At 37.3% G+C, this 17,643-nt stretch overlaps 1 protein-coding gene across 2 annotated transcripts; it reads right to left on the bottom strand.

Moving 5' to 3' along the window:
• Positions 1-916: 916 nt before the first annotated feature.
• Positions 917-17,149, bottom strand: GINM1 (glycosylated integral membrane protein 1). 2 transcript variants are annotated; one of them, XM_039846928.1, is made up of 8 exons: positions 16,979-17,149; positions 13,031-13,090; positions 12,775-12,871; positions 5,987-6,138; positions 5,287-5,443; positions 4,632-4,762; positions 3,132-3,295; positions 917-1,920 (listed from the first exon to the last, which is right to left on the bottom strand). In XM_039846928.1, exons 1-8 carry the CDS (start codon positions 17,096-17,098, stop codon positions 1,809-1,811), a joined length of 993 nt encoding a protein of 330 aa, XP_039702862.1. In that variant the 5' UTR covers positions 17,099-17,149; the 3' UTR covers positions 917-1,808. The 2 variants fall into 2 exon arrangements, with proteins under 2 accessions (XP_039702862.1, XP_039702861.1); XM_039846927.1 differs by having other exon boundaries at positions 4,632-4,765; positions 16,979-17,147.
• Positions 17,150-17,643: the final 494 nt, after the last annotated feature.

The following is a 17,643-nucleotide window of genomic DNA, read 5'->3' on the forward strand; positions in this document are numbered from 1 at the left end:
GGAAAACTGAAAATTCCTGAACATTTTTATACAAGTAGCCAACAGAAACATGAACCACACTTAGTTGCCTGCCTGCCTGTCTGCCTTGTGTTATTGTAGCTTCCCTCCATTTTCTGAGAGATCTTTAAAGACCCTTCATTTTACTTTGCATTTAAAATAAAAATATATCTATATCTGTATATATCTATTTATGACATTGCCTGATTTCATTCTGCCCACATAAGAGGCTGCACTATAGGCAACTAGATACTTCTAAGCCTGTGCTGCTTACTGCACTATAATGAAACTCACTAACCCATTCACTCAAGGATACTAACAATTAATACAGTTGATGGTGTAAAAGTTAATAAATGAAATACAAGTTAACAGTATAAAATTTTAGGTAAGATTTCCATTTTTGATTGCTTATAAAAAAAAAATAACTTATTGTATCATCCCAACCATAGAAAATAGAGCCTCCAGGAGACCGAGTGCCTTGCCATGGTCCCAAGTCTCACTGGTAAGGACAAAAGGCAGGATAGGAATCTGCTGACTGCAAAGTCTGTACACTCCAATTGACCATGCAGCCTCCTACACTGTTCTCACTAGAATCTACAAGCTTATGCTTAATGGATGAAATAAGACCCTGGAATCATTTGGACTTAGAACTGGTGGTTTCTAGCAATTTAGAGTGAGGAAGTACATAACGTGTTACTAGCTGGGTGATTTTAGGATCAAACTGTAAATCGTATGCTAAAATTTATAATATGGAGACAGTACATTTCACAGGGCTGTTACTCCTTATTAAAAACAGCTGGGCAAAATGAGACATTACTCCTTCACTCTACTACCTTCTATCCTTCCCCCATACGTACGTATCTATTTAGCCTAAAAATAAAGTGGTTTTAAAAACCAGTCATTACTTTCTTGGACAATGTTTAAGATGATGGCTTACAATCAAAAGTTTTATTAATAGAATAGAAAGTATCACATGGAGTAAAGATAAGTATTGCATGTACTAGATCACACCATAAAATACATGTCAATATGGGCAATGGTAAAAAAAGGCCAAACACTGTTGTAGGGTAAACAGCACTAAACTTGGAACCGTAAGAAACGGTACATTCTAACCTCATGATATCGATGGCCTCATTAACTGACTTGAGCCTTGGTTTCAGCCAGGGTACGAAAGGAACTATTATATAGACGTCATTATCACCTTGGAACAGTTTTTATACCAAAGACTGTAATTTTTCCTCAAAAAAAGTTTATTTTAGAGTGAGAACATGTCACTACTATCTTGAAATCCTGGTGCGTTCAAGGTATGTGGTCTTGGTACAGGACATAATCAAATCATGATACACTTCAGTGATTCATACTGAGTCACATAAAGGCACATTTGACTGAATAAAAAAATAAGTGTTAAGTTCTTGAGCTTTTAAATTAGAATTTCATAAAGTGCTCTTCACAAAGTCTTATATATATTACAGTAATTTAGTGGATATAATTTCCTTAACAAAGGCACCTTGAAAAGTATTGGCACATGGCATTTCGTCTTGCCTTTTTTTTTCTTTTTGGTAATTTCAAAGTTTCTTCACATGTCTTCTCTTCCACTGTTTAAATTTTCCTTAACAAGTCATCATCTGAATAACAAGCCCTCTTAAGGTGAACTTTAACCAGTCATTTTAAAGGCCAAGTTTTAGGTAGCTTTAGGAGTTGAGTAATTTCTCTAGTGTAAACTGATTCTTAATGATTTAAAGAAACTTACATTCAAGTGGCAAATTTAGAGCCAATACACTAATTCAGAGTCCATGATTTGAGCTGGTGTTTCAAATACATGTTTTATCTTTAAGGCTTTCTACTGTTTTCTTGGGACCATCTGGATAGAAGTTGATAGCTGTCACAGGTATAACATTAACTTTATCCAACTGAAGAATTCCTCTGAAATACAAAAATTAAAATCAAACATTTCCTCTGTCTATACTTTGGTAGGAAGATAGGGCTACTTCAAAGTTATAATTAAATTACACCTGGGATTAAGTGTGTGCGCTTCATTTTCTCTAGTTTATAATGGCTGTACAAACTCTCTTAGTCCAAAGTTCACTTTAAGCAAACTTAATTGAGGGAATATAAAGGTCCAATACTTGGTACTCTAGGAAAGGAAGGGATAAGGTAAGTATAGATCTCCAAGACAGAGTTAGAGATTTGCCAAACAGGGCAAAAAGACTAGGCCCAGCAAGTTTCTAACCAGTACTCACGAATGGAATGCAAATTTAGACCTTTAGACTACATTTCTCCTTTTGTGACTAAAGTCTCTGACAGAGAGCTTTGCATTGGATCCAAGACCCTGTATTGCCAATTCAATGTCATCCGAAACCATCAAGCTGTTTATAAAACAGAACAAGCTGACTGTAAAGTTCACAAGGGAGAAATTATAAGAATTGTTCTAACGGTATTAAAAAAAAAAAAAAACTGAGGAGAAGAGATAGTTGCCCAAACCAGCTACCAACGATTTTATTAAAACACTGCAATAATTAAAACCGTGCTACTGGCATAGGAACAAACAGATTAGTGGAAGAAGAGAGTGGAGAAGCAAGACAAATAAGTTTTAAGAATATGCTTACGTGATTTTTAAGATAGGAAAGGTCTACTTAAGAAAATTAAAAATCCAAGGAGCCGTAAAAGAAAAATATGAATTGCTTTGACCACAAATTTAAAACTGTATCATATGGGATACTATAAACAAAAGACAAACTGTAGTCTTGAATAACTATATCTCTGCAATACATATTATGGATGTATAACAGACAAAGGTGCTACCACGTATTAATGATTATAAAAGTCCTCATACAGTTGAAAAATAGCAATGGCAGCATAAGGATTATAGTCAATTACATTGTAATAACTATGTATGGTGTAATAACTATGTTTGCATACTAAAAGTTAAAAGTGTCAGGTGAGTACTTGACTTACTGAGGGAGTAACCTTGTAAATTATATGAATGTCTAACAACTATGCTGTACACCTGAATCTAATATAATATTGTATGTCAACCATAATTGACAAAAATTTTTTTAAATAAAATCACAGTAAATGAAACTCAGTTTTTAATCATTAAAAATACTAATGTTTTAAAAGTAAAAAATACTTACTTATATTCACAAACTGGGAAAAGCACCTTTAAGATGGTTATTATCACAGCCGCTCCTATAATTCCAACCACCATGACGTTCAAAAACATAAAGAAGACTGGGAAAATACTGCTCCAGAACCTACACAGATCTTTTCTGAACTTTTCCATCCACTGACACATCACCTGAAAAAGGAGTTTTGATTATATTTCAACTCTAAGAAACTAAAAATTATGTTCTAGTTTTGGGGTGATAATATTCTCTATCTTGACTGTGGTAGTGGATACATGGATTTGATACTTGTCAAAACTTGTCTGTTCATTTTAACAGGTACGTTTTATTTTAAAATGTACCTCAATAAAGTTATTTACAATTTTAAAAATTACAGCCTAACAACACAGGCACAGAAATATTACTGTCATTTACAATTATTTATACTGCTGTCTAACTATAAACCCAGTGAAAATAATTGCTAACCGACAAGAGGTTAGGCTACCCCACTTTATACGAAATGGACCAGAGTCAACTATGTGTTCTCAATAGTTTGAAGACAAGAAAAGGAGAAGAAAAACGTAGTCTTAGCTCTTGGAACACAGGGAGTTAGTTCACTGTGTATAAAAAACGTTTCTCTACTTAAAGAGAAGAAACTAGGGCAGCACTGATGGCCTGGGCTCTGAAGACAGTCTGTCCGTGGGCCGTTTTGCCCTGAGAGAAGTAGGGCAGGCAGGGTGAGGGTACAGGAGTTCAGGCAGCAAAACGAGACCTGGGTTTCCCCAGCAACCCCAAATCAGCAATCCAGTCTTCAGCGAGAACTTCCAAAAACCATCTCTGGGATCTTTTGGACTAACCACCAACCCTGCTCATTTAAGTGAAAATTATTTTGAGTAGAGGGCCTAGCTAATATATACGGAGATACTAGAATACTCTGTCTGAATATTTCCCAGTTGGTAGTATAATGTCATTCATAATATGTGGGTACTTAGTAGGTGCCAATGCATATTTACATGTGTATCCATCTTTTTTATTAATCCTTACAGCAACTGAATGAAATGGGTACTTTACAGACTAAGCGACTGTCTTATTGTATAAAGAGGCCAGGAACTGGTCCAAGGTCATGCAACTAGTAGTGGCAGAACCAGAATTCAAATAAGCAGTCTGGCTCCAGAAAGAACAGTCTTAACCAAGTGTGCCTGGTCATTGCACGAGATCCTGAGGGCACTGTGCACCACAGCGGGGGCACAATGAACAGACAAATGTAGATACAAGAAAGACTTAGGAACTGCAAATCCCATGCAAAATGAAATCAGTGCCTGATGATCATCATCTGACTGCATTATTACTAAATGAAACTTGAAAACAGGAATACCTAAAAATATCACATTAAAACAGTGGTGTGTTCATCATTAACAATGTCCCATGCTTCCAAACCACATGGTTTCTGCCTCATTTTAAATGCTAGTGTCTCTTTTCTTTACCATAACCATAAATGCCTGTAAAGATAATCCCAAACACTTGATTTACCTTATATGACGATGGAGGCTCTGCTCTAAGAGGAGTTTCAGGTAATTTGCCAGGTAAAGCATCTTCGTCTACAGTGGTTTCCACGTTTCTGATAAGATACTGGCTGGTGGTCTGCAATGAACTAGCGCTTTCTACTGTGGAGAAAGAGCCAAGTTACCCAAATCAGCATTCTCTCCTACTAGTCCTAAGATTATTAGACCAGTAACAGAAGAGCAAGAACATAAATCTTTCTATGGGAGAAAAAAATAAGCATATTTGATTATTCAGATTAAAATTGCCAGAAAGAAGCCATAAACTAAGACAGTTAAAAGGGACTATAGGCACTTACGAGTGTCACATAGAAAATCAAATTTTTAAAAGTTCTACATTTCATTGGAAAAAATGAATACTTCCTCCTCTAAATGATATTCTTATTACATATTTTGTGATGATCACTGAGAGTAAGAGTAGATAATTACAGCAAAATGTCACTATGCAAGTAGCATTGATCACATTCTATTATGACTTAAAATAGATCCCTACAGTCCTCAAATGGACTTTAATACAGGCTATAAAGCATTCCTGAAAGAAGCTTATTCCAAACATATTAACTATGATTAAAAAGCACCAAATAAATAATTTTCTTAATGCATTAAATAATGGTCTTTTAAAGTACCTTTTTTAGAGAGGTTGGGAAGGGTAAATAAAACGTCATCATCTCGGGAAATGGAGTACAGCATGCTTTCTTCCAAAGGTAGGGTGTAGTTTGAATGCCTCAGTATTCCCTGGTTCTTAACTAATATATCAATTTCGGTAATATCCTTTTGTTGAGCCTATAAAAAAATAAGCAATTATTCTTTATTTTAAATAATGGTACAATGCCATAAGAATTTAAAAGTGAATTTTCCTCCCTGATTTCTGTAACTAAAAAACTTGCATTCACATAATTCCTCTTTATCGCTCCCTCCACTTTGAAGCATTTAATTTGCAACTTTAATCATATTCCTGTGTGCTGTAGCACTATTACAAGTTTACTTAGTTCTATTTCATTTAGAGACTTAGCCAGAGAAAATGGTAGCAGAACTATGAATCAAATTCAATCTCTTCACTTACTTTCTCTGTTTAATGATGTTCAAAACATTTAAAAGCGACATAAACATGTATGAATATGATCATTTTTTTAAAAATTAAGACTTCAAATGATAAATGAGTAAATGCTAAAACAAGTAAAAAAATTCTAAGTGATTGGATTCAGGCAACATTAGGGTACCTTTCTTCCTTATGAAGTCAGAAATAAATAATAACTGAACATGTGTATAATACATAAGCACAAATCTTTACAATTTAATCCCTAATTAATAAGCATATTATTTTACCTGTTTTCCATCAATCTCTACTACCTCTTCTTGTATGACAATTAGTTGCAAACTGGAACCAGACGTCATAGGCCACTCGTGAACTAAAATTCTCACACTGACAATTCCAAAGTATTCTTTTTCCTCCAAATTTTCCAGATTTTCATTCTTCACTATAAAAAAAGTGACAGCTTTGAACAAAAAAATATGCTACCAAATCTATTACTGAATTTGATTATTTTGATGACATCTACATAAAACAAGGCAGCTGTAACCCAATTTCTTAGGCTCCCTTCATCTCTGACTTCATTGATGTTCCAGGTTTATGAAAATGAAGACGATGTGACAAATCATTACAGCGCTTATAGTCATCTGAAAAGGGAAAACTGCTTGATGCTCTTTAGATTTTGTTTGAAACACCACACTAGCAATGTCTTTCCTATTCTTTTACACAGATCATCAACGAGGAACCACCATGGCACTACTATTTACCAGGCAGCACAGAAGACACAGTCAATGCCATGTTTTAGCAAAGCAAGCACATTCATTCATCCATTCATTCATTCACAAAATCTAGCGATGGATGGGGCCCAAACAACGACACTGAGGTTTTTGCTCGGTCCTTTCACCTCTAAGTGACTTGTTACTGTTGGAGAGGGCAGGAATAGAAAAGAGCATGGGAAAGCCCTGTAATTACTCCCTACTAATGTATGATGGAGTAGAATAGGCCATTTCCTCTGTAGCTAAGCAGCCCCCTTCCCAGTGGAGATGGTTTACAGAGCCCATGGCTATCCTACTAAGGCAGAAAGTACTACAGAAAAAGACAAATCAACAGATACCAGTGAAAAAGCTGTAAAAGGAGCATTTAGTTTTTGTCCCTCAAATGTTATCGTCTGAGGATTATTTGCCAAAAAGCAACCCAGATGGATATTCTGAATGCAGATGTAGTGTTTTAAACTTATTCTGTGCCTTTATAGGACTATTCCTTTTATCTGGAATGCTCTCTACTGCTTACTCTCCCCAACAATATTTTAAAAATAAACTCCAACTTAGGTAGTTCTAGCTACCCTTTCCCCCACAATGCTGAGTTCAAGTCTTTTTCCTTTTTTTTTTTTTTTAACACTAACTTTCTTGCAGTAGTTCTTTAACCTGTCCCTTCGACTACGCTGAGTTCCTTGGAACTATGCACCAAGTTTATTGTTCTATATAGCTTTTGTTAAACAGTGATTCCATCTGGAATTATAAACACATAATTTAAAATAAATATGCCCTCAAATTATCGGTAACGTTCAAACACCTGGTCTAATGGTTCTAAATTCTAACTATGCATCAGAAACAACTGGGCAAAAGTACAGATGCCAGAGCCTCACCTCAATCTTAATAAATCAAAATCTCTAGGAGGTAGAGACCAACTTTTGTAATTTTTCAAACAGGCATAGGCATTCCTACTGGGAACCAAGTGACCTAACTTTTTAGCTCAATTTAAGTCTTTACAAAACTGTTCCTCCTTGACTTCACTGTTTTTGTTGATAAATCTACTCTTCTTCAAACAACCAAGGACAAAAGTTACTAAGCTTCCTTTGACTGCTTCACCCTCATCCTTTGTATGCAGTCAGTTGCTTCCTTTGGACCATTCCAAATCCAAAGTATCTCAGATTTGTCCTTCCCATCTCCTCCTATCTTCTCACCCAATATTTAGTTTGTTAACTACCTACTAATATAAGCGTTACTCAACTATTTTCTCCTTCTTTAGTTCCTTCCCCTTCAAACCATTCACACAATAGTGCCAGATTAATCCTGCTAGAATATATTGTGATTATACAGCCTCCTTGTGCAAACACCTTCAGTGGCATTCCTATGACTTTTTTGGTAGTTCTCTGAATGGTCCTTCTTCAGGCTCCTCATGGTGGCACTTGTTGCTCCTCTCTCTAGTCTGCCTAACCTCCCTCATATCCTCCAAGGCTCATAACTGTACATACAACTTCCTCTTTCTCATGTTGCATCTCAGTGTTTTCATTGATTGTTAACCCATGGGTCTCTGTCAAGGAACAGTAGGCTCTTTGTCCGCCTATCTGCATGCCCCAAAGCTAGTGTGCTAGGGCACAAGAGAGTCAATGGATGAGAAAATTCAGTTATATAAATACATCAAAGCGGCGATTCTTCAACCCTCAAATCTGGTACCCCTGTTGTAGAATAAAATAAAATTAAAAACAAAAGCCCTTCATACTCTGACTTCCACCACTGTGGAAGGCAGCTTTCAAAAACGGCCCTCAGTGACCTCTGCCCTCTGGTATGCATGCCCTTCGCTAACTCTCTCCCACTAAGTGTGGGCTGAACCTAGTGACACGTTTCAGACAATACAGCACAAGTGATGAAATGTCACTTCTATGATTAGATTGTAAAAGACTGACTTCTGTCTTGCCATATTCTCTTGCTTTCTTGCAGGTTAAGCCAGCTGCCATGTTGTGAGATGATGTACAGGGAGGTCTATAAGGCAAGAAAACAAGGGAGGCCTCTGGCCAACATCTTGTGAGGAACTCAGGCCTCAGTCCAAACAGTTCACAAGGAACTGAATCCTATCAACAACCACACTAACGAGCTAGGAAGTGGAACCTTCCCAGTTAAGTCTTAAGATGACTGTATCCTTTGAGAGAGCCAGAGTCAGAAGACCCAGCTGAGTCAAGCTCAAATTCTTAATCTGAAGAAACTATGAGATAATATTGTTTTAGGTTACTAGGTATGGAGTTAAACTATTATACAGAAATAAATAACTAATACATCCACCAAAGAACTTTTGTAAAAAGGTTTAAGGAAAGAAGACTTTTGTTATTGTTACATTTAATGTTTTGAAGATTCTTATAACTGCTAAGATGGGCTTTACTTCGGCTATCAAGGAAATGGACTCAATGCAACAACTGGATGACTAGAAAGATGACTATGATAAATAGAGCAACCAGGCTATGTTCCATGTCAAATTCTTAATGAATTAATCAATGGAATTATTACTTAAACCAGTAATAGCATTTCTTTTCCTAGCTATGATGGGTTAGCTTGTAGTCACCAATAATCTCATTGAAAACCAACAGAAAAGATAGAAAATGATAAATATACACATATACACTCAAAACCCACATTTGTGTAGAGGCATAAGAATGTTAAAAAGACAGCCAGCACCCCATAAGGCATTTGCCAATTGCCAAGCTGAACTGGTAGAGAAGTTGGAAAGCTGAGTGGAAAGCACTAAGAGGCAAAAAAGCTCAACAGAGCTTTTGGCAGTCTCATGCTACAGGAGCTAAAATGAAGTTCAAGGCTACAATGGTATCTGGGCATCTGACAAGATCACAGAGAGAAGGGAAGCACAGAACTAAGCCAACATTCTATGCGGTTTTCCTCATTGAAATATCTGTTGATTACTAAGTGGGGCTGGGCTGAGAAACTGAGCATGCATCTAAGACATGACGAAGTCAGGCAGAACTCTGGCAGGTTCGTGGTGGCAGGGAGTCTGGGGCCCACTAAAGAGGAAAGGCCCTGGTAAACACCCTAAGTTTCCACTTGGGATCTGTGAAGGGCTACATGTGAGAAGTAACAGTGAATGAGACGTAGACGAGGCCTCACAAAGACAGGAATCCAGCCTTCAGTCAGCTCAATTCTTGATTTAGTAATTAAGGTGCTCGGCCTCTGATCATCATGACTGCCAAGGACTAAAGTAAATACTCTTTGGAGGAAGATAATCATCCAGAGTCTTCATAATTTTTCACATGCGATATCAATAATGCCAATATACGGAAGGAAAAGGATCAAGAGAAAAAAGGAAAAAAAAAACCCAAAGGAGCTCAAGAAATCAGAGTGGGCAGACATAAACTTTAAAGTTACTGCAAATAACAGGTTCAAGAAAATAGATTATAAAATGGAGAACTTCATCAGATAACTGTAAGCTATAAAAAAAAAGAATGGGACCTAGAGGTTATTATGCTGAGTGAAATAAGTGAGACAGAGAAAGATAAATACCATATGATTTCATTTATTTGTGGAATCCGAAGGAACAAAAGAACAAACTAATCAAAAACAGACTCACAAATACAGTGCACAATTTGGTGAGGACACAGGGGAGGGGGTTAGGGACTGGGAGAATGGGGGTGAAGGGTAAAAAGAAGTACAAATTAGTAGTTGATAGCTGGTCATGGGGAGGGGGAGCAGGGCAGAGGGAATGCAGTTATATGATGGCTAGGTGGAGGGCTAGGGGAGGGAGGGAGCAATTGGGAGGATCGTTTTATGAACTATATAGATGTCTAACCAATGTACTGTACACCTGAAACCAATTTATTTTTTTAATTCTTTTTTTATTAAGTTTATTGGGGTAACATTGGTTAATACAATTACACAATTTTCAGGTGTACATTATAATTTGACATCTATATATTATATTGTGTGATTACCACCCAAAGTCCACTTTCCTTCAGCTACCATATATTTGATCCCCTTTATCCACTTCACCCTCCTCCTACCCCACTGCTTGAAACTAATTTAAATAAATTAATTTAAAAAAAAAGAACGAAAATCCTAGAAGTCCGATAAATGAAATTAACTCAATTGGATATAGCTGATGAATCTGTGTGCTGGAGGGACAGAAAGAAAAGAGTTAAAGATATATATGGAACCCTGTGAAAGGGTCAAGCACGTGTAAGTGAGAAGCAAGAAGGGAATAGAGAGGATGGAAAAGCAGCATTTGTTAAAAAGATAATCGCCCCAAACTGACAAAAGACATCAAGCCACATATTAAAGAACCCCATACCTGGGCACATCAGAGCAAAACCACTGAAAATCAAAGACAAAAAATCTTAAAAGCAACCAGAAAAAAAAAAAAATTACATATTATCCTCAATAGAGCAATGACACACTGATTTTCAACATAAACTACAGAAATGAGAAGACAATTAGGCTTTGAAGTACTAACCTATGCTTCCATATCCAGTAAAAATATCCTCCTAAAAAGAAGGCAAAGTAAAGATGTTTTCAGACAAACAAAATCTCAGATAATTCATTACTAACAAATCTACACTAAAATATAGTAAGGGAAATGTTTTAGGCAAAGGGAAAAGGACCCCAGAGGGGAACACAGAGGCTCAGGAAGGAATGCAGAGCAATGGAAGGGTAACACAAGGGTAAACATAAATGGATACTGATCTCAGAAAACAGTAGCAATAAGCAGGTTGCACAGGGTTTTAGAACACAGAGTTAAAATGCATGACGAGATAAAACAAGAAAGAGAATGTTCTGGGAAATGATAAAAGTACTGATTTACTGATCTCAAGGGTAACCATTAAAAGAACAGTAAAATAACATAAAAACCATCAAGATAAAGGAGAATAATGAAAGAAATAAACCAGAAGAGGGCAAAAAGGAGAAGGAAAACAGAATAGGTGGAACACAAATAGAAAACAAATAATTAAGATGGAAGACTTGAATCCAAATATATCTGTTATTACACTAATGTAAATAAATTAAAATCCCAACTTAAAGATAGATTAACAGACTGAATTGAAAATAAAAACCCACGAGTACATGCTGCTAATAAGATTCACTTTAATCATAAAGACACAGAAATACTGAAAGAATATGGAAACACGTCACTCAACAATCTACCTCCCACCCATCGCCATCCAAAAAGCGGTTATTGCTAAATATAAATAAAGCTGATTTTAAGGCAAGAACATCACTAGATGAAGGACACATTAGAATGGTAAGAGTCAATTCACCAGGAAGAAAGACACAACAGTTCTAAATCCATCACTAAATGGGTTTACTAATATTGTACCAAAATAAACAGAGCAAAAATTGACAAAACGGAAAGAATAAACAAATCTGGATAGTGGAGATTTTAAAACATCAATCTCAGTTATTGACAGAGTAAGCAAACAAACAAGAAAATCAGTATTTCCATAGAAGATTGAAAAACATGATTAACAAATTTGACCTGACAAATATAGAACATCATATCCAAACTAATTATATAATTTGCTTTCTTTTAAAGTACACATGGGAAGCAACATTTACTAAAACTAACCATATGCTAACCCATAAAGCAAGTTTCTAATTTCAAAAGGTTAAAATTATACACAGTATATCTCTGATGACAGAGGTGCAATCAGTTAAAAAAGTCCCAAAATAGTTGGAAATTAAACAACATACTTCTAAGTAACCCACGGAACAAGAAATATCACAAAAAACAATTAGAAAACACTATGAACTAAATGATAATAAAATCTTATAACAAATCAAGTATAGGATACAAATGCTTAGAGAAAAATTTACTACCTTAAATGCACATATTAAAGTAGGTAATAAAAATACTATACATATTTCTCATATTCTTTATTTCATTCAAATAATATGGTACATTCCAATGTAACATATTTGCTTGTCTTCAAACAACTCAAGATTCTAAAAGGTTAAAAACATTATACAGGCCTAGGGATAGAAGAAACTGCAAACTAGAGAATCAGACAATTCGTTTTTCTTTTTTACAACTGTGACAAGCACTTCCCCAGGATTCTGCCTCTTGCTTATAAATCTCTACTACCTCTATGCACATTCTTACATTGATAACAACATACTAGAAATGCAATTCTATCAATGCCAATCTCATGCAAAAGAAAATGTGAATATGTCAGGAATAACCAATGAAAAGTAGAAAAGTTTTAGACACATCAGTAATGATGTATATTAACTTAAAATGGAAATAGATAACATTGAAGAACTGTTTTACTAATTTAGTACTGTTAAAAACAGAATAATTTAGTAGTACTCACCTATCAAAGTCTGACAGCTTATTCGGGTTACACCATTATTTACAGGGAAGTCATTTACATATACCTGTCCACTCTCATAGGTTATGTTAAGAACAACCTTAAAATAAAGCAGCATATACATTATGGTCTATAAATGACAACAAGCTCTTCATATTAAAAATACATTACCTAACTAAATTAGACATGTAGGCAAAAATAAAATAGGCTGCATAATACTAGCTAGGTAATATATTAAAAACAATCGAAGGAGACAAACCTGTTCTTTAGATACCTCCCCATCATCTTTCAGGGTAGTTACATTAACTCTAACGCTGTCCTGCAAAACAAATATATAAATTGGATGGCATGCATTTCACGAATTGAAAATTACTCGGTTCTTTTTTCCCCCCTCAATTATATTTATTGTATAATCACTTATGACAACATTAAAGGAATCTTTTAAATCCACCACTTTCATTTTACAGCCTTTTTTATGCACTTATTCACAACTCCAATTTTTTAAAATCTATATTCTTTCCACTTAATTATTCAATATATCACATATGAGCATGTAATATGCAAATGCAGAGTTAAAAGATTACCATTCATGTACCTACTACCTAGATTAAAAACTAAATATTATCCATACCTTAGAAGCCCCTTACATGACCCTCTCTCACATTCCTCTCCTTCTCCTCAGAAGGAATCCCAACACTGTCGTCTGAGCTCATCATTTCTTGCTTTTCTTTAGTTTTACAACCTGTGTATCTCTCTCTAAATACGTTGTTTAATTTTTATGTTTCTAAGCTTTATATAAGTGGAATAATATTGTATGTATTCTTCTAGAGTTTCTTTTAAAATTGTTGATGCAGGCAGATTAGACATTTATTTACAGTGCTGCATAATATTCCATTGAATGATTATGAATTTACTTTGTTCCACTACCAATGGACGTCTGAATTGTTTCCAACTTTTGGTATTCATAAACAGAGTTGCTCTAACCCTTCTTAAATTGTCCCATAGTGCCTGCGGACAAGTTTGTACAGTACACAATTTTAGTCTCCCAAGATATGCTCAAAAGCGGTCTACTCCAATATTCACATTGTTATCCTAGAATAAAAACAATAGTCCTCTCAAATACTTTTTCCTTGGGGTATTCTTAACTTTGAAAATAGGAAAGTAATTTATAAACATCAAAATAATAGACAAACATATTTCTTAGTACTTGACTATCCTCGATACTTTATATATTTCCAAATGAGAGAATAAGACTGAAATAATTTTATGATGTTGAGTTGATTTGGAAAAGTATTCTAACTTATAAGGTCCATACCATACATTTGGGCTGACTTCGGTATACTTCCCAACTCCCATAGGAGCCTGGGCAGCTTTTCGACTAGTGGTTCCTCAGTACCTGCTCGGCTTTCTCCTAGCCCACCCAAATCTAGAATTAAGCTAGAACCAATATACACTCACCTCTAGAACAAACCGACATTAACTAAGCCATTATGTTGGTCGCTATATTGTTTAGCGTAAAATTCCAGCCAAAATCTCCTCTTTTCAAACTAGAAGATCTGATAACCACAGACTATTGTTCTTCTAACAGCCCAGGTAAACCCTCAAATGACAGTGTTCTAAGAAACCTTTTTACAGCTTCTGCCTTTCAGTAGCAAACATACACTATACTGTTAATAATTTACTGCACTCACATATATCATTTGCCTAGCAGAATACAGGGTTTGTAAAAGACAATTGACAGTAACATACTACATTTTTGCCAGAGAACCAAATTCAATTCTTTTCAGTCCTAATTTCATTTTAGAAAAGATTCTAATCCTTTACTACCTCCTGACCCGAAGTTGAGAAGTAGGTCATATTTGGCACTCTTCCTGAGAACCCAACTAAACTGGAAGTTCAGGCTTATGAGACAGGGGGGTGTATACTTAGAAAGTGGGTGGTAGAACCGAAAATTTTCCCCATCCATTTTCAATTCTTTCTCTAATTCCTTCACACACAAGATGCCCACTGGGACACAATGGCTTCCTAAGGACCAAGGTAATAGATACCTAGTTTAAAATAAATAAATCTGAGAGAAATACATGAAATAAATATTAACACATGTAAGAAAATAAGTGTCCTCTGGATGCCTCTCTCTGGTGACCAAGTATTTTAATACTAGAAGAATGTACTATAAAAATTTTTATTATTTTACAATTTGTGTAATCTCAACTTCTGACAACTATATATGTAAACAAAATAGAAAAATGTTTATAATCCAGTAAATCTGAGTCATTGAGGGGAAAGGGGAAAAATTTTTCTGACTTCAACAAATTTTCTTATATTTAGATCAGAATGGGCACAAAAATGAAGATGAGCAGATATGTGATAAAGTAAGTACAGCAGAACCTTAATGGGTCGTCTAAGTTTGCACTATTCAATATGGTACTAAATTTATGTGGCTATTTCCATTTAAATTAAAATTAAATAAATAAAAAATTTTAAACTCAGATTCTCAGTTTCACTGGCCATATTTCTAATTCTCAATAACCACAGTAGTCCAGCAGCTACCGTCACAGAAATGTCATATAGCATCACGGCATAAAGGCCTACTGGACAACACTTATCTAACACGAGTGACCACTGTAAAACTTTCGAATCTTTTGTACATTTGAAATTTTTCATAATAAAACACTGAAAAAGTTTAGGCAAACAGGCTTCAGCTTCCCATATAAACACTTCCAAGGAATAAGATTCTCCTTCTAGCTACTCGGCATCCATTTAATCTCTGAAATTCTGAGTTTAGATCTGACCTTTCCAAAAGTGGAATGAAGGGGTAAGAGAGAACTAAAATGATGAACCTACTAAGAGCCCACAGTGCACTGTACTATTTGCTTGCAGTCAAAATGCATTTTTCTTAGATTACAGAGACAGACTCAAAGGTCTTTTGGGTTCACAAGTGACTATAATGAATCTTTAAAATTTGGAAAAGGGGAAAAATGCCTTATTTGAACTTTAGGATTTCATTTTTATTTGAAATAAAAATAGGTTCCTAGGGGATGCTGGTGCAGCTGGTCCCACCACACTCTTGTTTTTGACCAGTTACAACTGTGGTCTGCATATAATTTCAGACGTAAGTGGTTCCTAGCTTGCACTGTGGCTTCTTGGAATGCTCCAGCAGAACCAAAACTGAGATATCCTTGTGATTTCTGTCCCCAGGGAGAATGCCATAACGTTAAAAAATTAAAAATAAAAGTGACATTTATAGTGTCAGTCATCCCTGAATTTAGAGTACGGTATTCAAGTCTTGACTAGGAAGAAAAGGTGTACCTATGTTGTTTTTTTCACTCTGGGAAAACTCGCATTTTAAAATCTTTAAACCTTTCCCTACCATACGTTCAACTGATGAAAGGCAAATACAAGTTTAGGTCAGCACGATTCCATGGCAAAAACGGCAAGAACCAGCCACCCTTTTAGTACAGGGATGCAGTGGTTCTCAAATTTTAGCCGCCCTCAGCCTAGAGGGCTTGCTACCAGATTGCTGGGTCCCATCCCCAGGCGTCAGACTAGTGCGTTCTACTAGGTTCCTAGGGGATGCTGGTGCAGCTGGTCCCACCACACTCCTGCAAGAGCTAGTTCTCTAACATCACCTGCCAAAGTCCCGACGTCAGGCTAAGTGCTGGGTCTTCATCTTTCCTTCCGCGGCCCCATCGGCCCAGCATGCACCCCGGAGTCCTGCACCCTGGGAAAGGCGATCCTTGCCGCCGCCGGCCGGAGTCAACAGTGGCCTGGAAACGATCTCGCGCTTTCTCTCAATGAGCAACTTCCACATTGCACAAGCACATAAACACTGTCTTGCCCAGTGTCCAGCTCTACCCGAGGGAGGAGCCATTGCAAAGGCTGAAATCACTTGAAATTGCCTATTTGCGACGGGCAAGATCCCGTGAGGATAGCAACAGTTTGGACTGCGGTAAGAATCTCTTAAATTTCGCGGCATGAGGTTTAACCACACATTAAAGAGCCTCTTTCTCTCTCTCGCTACCCACTCCCACGCCGCCCCCATTTCCTTGAGTGCTTTTCCCCACTCCTCCTTTGGGGGCCCGGACCCCTGCCCAGGGCCTGCGGGTCGGAGGTGAAATACGGCGATGCAGACGCCGCGGTCCCACAGCCCCGGTCTCCCAGAGGGTCCGCACGGAGGAGCGGCCGAGCAGCGCCCGCCCTGCCCTACCTTCGGGGCTCGAGGTGGCGGTGGCGGCTCAAAGGTGCCTGTCTTCAGCCACCCGGTGGCCGGCAGCGCCGCAAGCAAGAAGAGCCGGAGGGCGAGCGGCGCCACCGGAGCGCCCTCCATCTTGGACTGGCCGGCGGCGGTGCGGGGAGGACCTGCCGGACCCGGAGGGTGGGCCCAAGGCCCGGCGGAGGCGCTCGGGGGGCGGGGCCAGAGGGGCGGGGGCAAGGGCGATGTGGACCGCGGGAGGCTGCGAGGGCAGCGGCGGCCCGCGGCTCCGGGAATAGCGGACCGCGCACGCGCGCCGCTGCGCAAACTCGAGGGGCGGAGTCACGGCAAAGAAGGTCCGATTTCGTGATTACCCTCGCAGTCTGGGTCGGGATTTCTCCACGTAAACGAGTGTGTGTTTTCTCGTTGCCATGAAAGTCAGTATTTAGTAGGTATGCACACAGCTATAGCTCTGTGTGTATATGTACTTACCTATAACTATGAAATGAAAATAATGGTATGATATCAGAACACTATGATACATTATAAATATCACATTTAGAGGGGAAATTTTATTAAATCGGTGGTTTTCACCCCAGACTTACATGGGAAGTGTCTGGGAAGTTTTAAAGCTTACTGACTCGGGTTTTCCGGGGCACCAAGTTCCTGAATTAATTAGC

This window comes from Pteropus medius, unplaced genomic scaffold, assembly GCF_902729225.1.
Source record: "Pteropus medius unplaced genomic scaffold, Ma_sr-lr_union100, whole genome shotgun sequence".
Taxonomy (NCBI): Eukaryota; Metazoa; Chordata; class Mammalia; order Chiroptera; family Pteropodidae; genus Pteropus; species Pteropus medius.